Source organism: Myotis davidii, unplaced genomic scaffold, assembly GCF_000327345.1.
Source record: "Myotis davidii unplaced genomic scaffold, ASM32734v1 scaffold415, whole genome shotgun sequence".
Classification (NCBI taxonomy): Eukaryota; Metazoa; Chordata; class Mammalia; order Chiroptera; family Vespertilionidae; genus Myotis; species Myotis davidii.
The window spans coordinates 3,553,843-3,560,852 of record NW_006287951.1 but is presented as its reverse complement, the minus strand read 5'-3'; the positions used below and the strand labels follow the sequence as shown (position 1 = coordinate 3,560,852).

Genomic DNA, 7,010 nt, shown 5'->3' with positions numbered 1-7,010 from the left:
CACCAGTTGCCATAAATTTAAAAATTCTCCTAACTCACCATCTCTACCCCTTAAGCAGAAAGACCACCCAAAAGAAGGCTTTGATCTAAAATTAATGTCATACTTTAAAAAATTGAAGAGTAGGTAACAGCAATGATCAATGTGGGAGCCTTTGATCCATATGAATTAGTCCCTTCGGAATATCCAAAAATAGGACACAGGGTTCAAGTATTCAGTGAGAAAGAAACCTGGAGGAATTTAAATTCACAAGCTCCTCAAACTCTATAATTTCATGATGTCTTTCTTTCCATTGTGAATTTCTAAATTAATTTGGTGATTCTTTTAGTTTAATGAACTGTTCTGAATTGTCACTCAACTACAGAATATCTTATGTAATAAAAGGCTAATATGCAAATCGATCGAACTGCAGAATGACTATTCGCTATGATGTGCACTGACCACCGGGGGCAGATGCTCAGCACAGGAACTGTCCCCTGGTGGTCAGTGTGCTTCCACAGGGGGAGTACCGCTCAGCCAGAAGCCCAGAAGGCGGCTGGCAAGTGCAGTGGCAGTGGTGGGAGCCTCTCCCTTCTCTGCGGCAGCACTAAGGATGTCTGACTGATGGGGAGTGGGCCTAAGCCGTCAGTTGGACATCTCCCAAGGGTTCCCAGACTGCAAGAGGGCACAGGCCAGGCTGAAGGACACCCCCTGCCCCCCGAGTGCACAAATTTTTGTGCACCGGGCCTCTAGTATATGTGTGTGTGTGTGTGTGTGTATATGCTGTTTTGAAATAATTATCATTATTTCATCATAAGTACTTTATACTTTAATACTACATCTAAATAATGGATTCATTTCTGTGAATCTGGGATAAAGCAGCATAATACGAATAATAAAGTATAAATTTTAAAGATGTAAATAATAATATACAAATGCGATTGACCAATGTAGTTCTTTTTGATTAACAATTCACACAATAGAATTTCTCAGAAAATGTGAATTCTATGTGAATAAAGTTGTTTCATGGCTTTTCACTCTGAAATTATAAAACTTCCTTGGGGCCACTTGCTAGATGACCATCAGACTTAAATACCAAACTAAAAAGTGTAGAGAAATAAAAATTATCTCTACTTTGTGATTCTGTTCTTTACATCTTTTCAAAGAACAAATTTCAATAAAAGGTCCTCTATAGAGAACATTTTCTGTATTGGTAGAAGGTTGTACTAGATTATCTCAAATTCTTATCCAATTCTTAAGATCCTAGATTATGCTACTAATATACCTGAGTTTATGGAACTGTCAACAATTAGGACCCAATAATTCCTTTTGGGATTGTAGCCAGAATTAATGTGTAGAATTCTAAATCATGAATAATTTCACTATTCACTCAATAAATATTTACTGTGCATCTATGATGTGCCAGGCACTATTCTAGCTATTGGAAATACAGCAGTGAAAATATAAAGAAGTCCCTGTTCTCATGAAGTTTACATTATAGAGAAGGAGATGGACAATAAACAAATAAAAAATTTAAATATCAGACATGAATTCTATGTGAACAAAAAAGAGCTAAGAAGGAAATAAAGTAGAGCAAAGGAACAGGGAGCAAAGGGCAAGGGAGCAGAGGAAGAAGAAGGGCAAAGAATGTAGAGGGTGACCAGGAAAGGCCTCACTAATAAAGAAATGTCTGAGCACACATCTGGATGAAGTAAGGGAGCCAGTCATGTGGAAATCTGTAGGAAGAGCATTCCAGGCAGAGGAAAGAGTAAGAACAAAGCATCTGAGGCAGAAGTTAGTATTTTCCAGACCCTGAGGAGGCCACTGTGGCTGAATGTAGGGCGGTAGGAGATAAGATCTGAGGGTAGGGCATGTGTGGGTGGATTATGGAGAGTCTTGGCAAGGACTTTAGTTTTTACTCAGAGTGAGATGGCAAACTAGTGGAGGGTTTGAGCAGAGGAGTGATACGATCTAATTTACATTTTCAAAGGATAGCTCTGCTTCGTGAAGACTAGACTGTAGGGCAGGGGTCCTCAAACTACGGCCCGCGGGCCACATGCAAATACAAATATTGTATTTGTTCCCGTTTTGTGTTTTTACTTCAAAATAAGATATGTGCAGTGTGCATAGGAATTTGTTCATAGTTTTTTTTTAAACTATAGTCCGGCTCTCCAACGGTCTGAGGGACAGTGAACTGGCCCCCTGTTTAAAAAGTTTGAGGACCACTGCTGTAGGGCAATGAGGGTGTATGCAGAGAGACCAATTAAAAGTAATGCAAGTGAGAAAGAAGGGTTACTTGGCCCAGGTGATTGTGGTGGAGGTAATTTAGTACAGTGTGGTTAACAGGAAAAAATAACTTCTGAAACAGTCTTACATGACAGTGACACCTTCTAGCTTAAAGTCTTTCAAAGGTTTATTGCAGATGAAAACAAATTGTGAAATTCAAGAATGAAGTTCCTACAAGGATGGAAAAACCCCAGCAGTTTTCTGTAACTCAACAGAATGCAACAAATCCATGGCAAACAAAAAGTACCTTACGAATGAGAGGGTTTTCCTCAAAGGAGACTGGCATATACTGGGGAATCTGAGCCAGAGACAAGGGCCATCTCACTTTAGTGTGGCCATGAATGTGAAGTGTGAGTGGGGCTCATCTTTGGAATTCCTTTGAAGATAACCTGGAAAGTAGGACAGAGAATGCCTGACGTGGCTGCTATATGCATGGCAGGCCTGTGTGCTCTCATTCATAATTCATGGCCTGCCTGTGACTGATCAAATGAGCACACATCTGGATGAAGTAAGGGAGTGTGTCATGTGGAAACAGAATGAGCGAGCACCTCACAAAGAAGGAGATTGTAATTATGTTATTGATGTTATTGTAATTCTTACATGATTTGTTTTCTAATTACACACAAGCTATTTTTTAAAAATATATTTTTATTGATTTCACAGAGGAAGAGAGGGAGAGAGAGATAGGAACATCAATGATGAGAGAGAATCACTGATCGGCTGCCTTCTGCATGTCCCACACTGGGGATCGAGCCCACAACCCTAACTGTGCCCTGACCGGTAATCAAATCATGACGTCCTGGATCCTAGGTCGATGCTCAACCACTGGACCAAACTGGCCAGGTCACACAGGCTATTTCTTAATACCAAGTCCACTTCTAACTCTAAAGTACTACAGATACATCTTTTTCTTGAAAGACTTGAAAATTCTTTTCAGTATTATATGCAACTGGGTATCAATATTTATGACACAGCAAAAGGTATGCTTCTTAAGATCAGACAGAATGAATATATTACTTTAATTTTGTATACAAAAGATCTCTTAAAGCACTGGATACATATAAGAAGGAAACAGATCACCTTCCTTCCTTAAGGTGATCTTAAAATATTCATTATAGCCCATGTTACCTTTTGCATAAAAACCTGAAAGCTTGGATAATAGGTAGTGATAAAAAGGAGACTCATAGAGTTATATTAAGACAAAAGAGGACTCAGCTTACCGTGGTGATGTACCGTGAGTGGAATTCTGGAGCATCTTTCAGGAACGTGAGACCAGGGTGTGTATCCACCACATCCTGAAAAAGAACAAAACCAAAACTAAATTAAACATATAAAACTCCACTAATATGCTTCTTCTTCCTTTCTGTAGAAATATGCTTCCTTTCTGTAAAAATAGTGAGCAAACTCACTATTTTAGAATATTGAACAATGCACTTAAAATTTAATACTTTATTAAATTCAAATTTTATCACAAGCATACTTATGTGTGTTTTCAATATGCATAGTACATTTCAATAAAAAGTTAAAATTTTAATTTAGCTACATTTGGTGATTTATGAATCAAATATTTTAGAGGTCAGTATATACCAGTGATGGCGAACCTTTTGAGCTTGGCGTGTCAGCATTTTAAAAAACACTAAGCTTAACTCTGGTGCCATGTCACATATAGAAATTTTTTGATATTTGCAACCATAGTAAAACAAAGATTTATATTTTTGATATTTATTTTATATATTGAAATGCCACTTAACAAAGAAAAATCAACCAAAAAAATGAGTTCGCGTGTCACCTCTGACACGTGTGTCATAGGTTCGCCATCACTGGATATAGTAGTTCTAACATCAAGAATGTCAGGGAAATTCATCCCACAGATCTTGGTAGAGATTGCTAAATGAAATTTACACAGAAAGGATGACAGACACAAGCCAACAGGACTGATTCTTTCTTAACCTATAGACAGAAATTTTGGGGGGGAAAAAAAGCCACGTAACCAAGTAGCTTGAAATCTATGTTAAGTTGTGTGAGCCAGCTAGCTAATGTCCATCAAAATAACTGTGTGGAGAAACCCGTTTTCAATTTCAAACTTTATTTATTTTAAAATCTGATAATCACCCTGGTGAACACTGGCCCACTACGGAAGGGTTGCAGGTTCCATTCCCGGCCTCAGTTGGGGCACATATGGGGGGTGACCAATTGGTGTGTCTCATATCTATGTTTTTCTCTCTCTCCCTCTCCCCCTTCCCTTCCACTCTCTCTAAAAAAATAAAAGAAGATAAAAAAAATCTATGAACATGAACGTAAGCACTGCAGTACCACAACAGTCAATCTGATAATCAAGATGGCTACTAAGTGACTAATGGGCGGGTAACATATACAATGTGGATATGCTGGACAAAGGGATGATTCATGTCCAGGACAGGCTGGCATAAGATTTCATCATGATACTCAGAACGGCCTGCTATTTAAAACTTATAAATTATTTATTTTTGGAATTTTCCATTTAGTATTTTCAGACTGTGGTTGAACATGGCTAACTGAAACTTTGGAAACCACAAATAAAGATGGGGGACTACTGTAACTCTCTAAAAGGAGATAAACTTCCTTAATTAAAAAATATATACATACACACATATATATTTTTTATTTCAGAGAAAAGGGGAGAGGGAGATAGGGATAGAAACATCAATGATGAGAGAGAATCATTGATTGGCTGCCTCCTGTACGCCCCAAACTGGGGATCGAGCCCACAACCCACACCTGTGCTCTGACAGGAATGGAACCGTGACCTCCTGGTTCATATGGCAATGCTCAACCACTGACCTACGCCGGCTGGGCAACTTACAGAATTTTAAAATGTCTTTATTCTAACCTTTTATTTGACTGATAGCTTGGCAGGACATAGAATCCATTTCCCCAGGTCTGCCAATGAGAATCTAATACCACACTAATTCTTGTTCCTTCCTTAAGGTAATTTTTTTTAAAAATCTCTGGGAACTTTTAGTATTTTCTCTTCATCAGTGTTTTTCTAAAATTTCAATAGGACATATTTATGTATGCCTTTTCTTATTCATTGTGCTTGGCACTCAGTGGCTCCTTTCAACCAAAAGACTTGTGTATTGTATTTGATACTGTAGGCAGTGACTAGAGAGAGCATGAGAGGCTGGTGTGAGAGGGTCATATTCTATTTTTAATCAGCCACTTGTTACACAGCGTGCTGTGTTTTCCCCAAGGAGGAAAACAGGAATTCCAAGAATTCGCACTGGGTACCTGCTCTGTGGACCTACCCTATCACCCCAATCTCTCCATCCTGTATTGATGATTCTGTATTATAATTTGATAAGTTCCTCCTCTCCATTTTTCTCCTTCTGTCTTCACAGACTCCAGTAAGTTAGATGTTCAAACTCTTAAATTGGTCCTCTATGTCTGTCTCTCTCTTTGCTTCTCTCCCTGTGTGTGTGTGTGCATGCATGCATGTGCATGCCAGAGATATCCTTAACTCCAGTTCCCAGGCCTTATGTTGAAATTTTAAATTTTGATATTTATATTTTAAAGTTCTAACAGCTTTTTTTTGTGTGTGTGGTAGCATTCTGTTTTCATAACATTCTATTCTTATTTTATATCTCAAAATATAGAAATTATTTTTTAAAAGACTTTAATTTTTAGAACAGTTTTAGATTTACACAGATAATTGAGCAGATAGTACAGAGTTCCCATATACTCTGTACCCAGTTTCCTCTAGTATTAACATCTTATATTAGCATTAGTTATAATTAATAAAACAGTCTTGATACATTATTATTACTATTATTAAAGGCTACACTTTATTCACATTTCCTTAGTGTTTACCTAATGTCTTTTTTCTGTGCCAGGATCCCATATTACATTTAGTTGTCATGCCTCCTGAGACCCTTAAGGCTGTGACAATTTCTCAGACTTTCCTTGTTTTGATGACCTTGACAGTTTCGAGGAGTACTGGTCAGATACTGTCTAGCAGTCGCCAAATGGTGGTCTGAAAGGTTGGCGGCCGCTGGTCTACGAGGTTCCTCTATTGAAATTTGTCTTAACATGCTTTATTGTTTGTTCTGTTGGTTTGTTTATGTTTGTAAGTACATACCAGGCTATCCTTTATATTTGGAAACCAGGTAAGGAGTCAACTGTCAATTATTCTGTACACCAACCTTCAATAAATCCCCATGTCTAATACTTCTCATTAGATCTACTAACACTGCGTTTATCGCCTCTCTGGGATCCTAACAAGCAGTGTAAAGCAGAGTAGCTCACTTCTCCACTGCAGCCCATGCACAGTACCCAATTCTAGGCTGTGGTTTCCTTAACCTGCATCTTCTTTCTAAGAAATACTGAAATCTCTTCTACATTGATATTTTTTTCTCCTCTGTTCTTCTCTACCATCCCATTCACTTTCATAGGTTTATTCCTTTTAAGTTTCTATATTTTAACTACAGATTAGTTTAGGGAAAAAAATGGAAGGAAAATATATTTATTCATTCTGTCACCTTTCACCAGAAGACTCCACAATTCCACTTCTTAAATAATAATGAAAATTCTCCTCCCTAGATGGTGTTGCTTAATTGTTAGAGCATTGGCCCGTCCACCGAAGGGTTGTGGATTCACCGAAGGGCACATCCTGGGTTGCAGGTTTGATCCCTGGCCCCTGTGGGAGGCAGCTGATTCATGTGTCTCTTCCACATTGATGTTTCTCTCTCTCTCTCTCTCTCTCTCTCTCTCTC

The 7,010-nt window shown here is 38.3% G+C and overlaps 1 protein-coding gene across 2 annotated transcripts in view; it reads right to left on the bottom strand.

Moving 5' to 3' along the window:
• The window catches only part of PPP2R3A (protein phosphatase 2 regulatory subunit B'', alpha), a 117,834-nt gene that overhangs the window by 56,638 nt on the left and 54,186 nt on the right, over positions 1-7,010 (bottom strand). For both annotated transcript variants that reach the window (XM_006759809.2, XM_006759810.2), the window contains exon 6: positions 3,483-3,557. In XM_006759809.2, the coding sequence (XP_006759872.1) occupies positions 3,483-3,557 (75 nt within the window). The remainder of the gene's footprint in view (positions 1-3,482; positions 3,558-7,010) is intronic.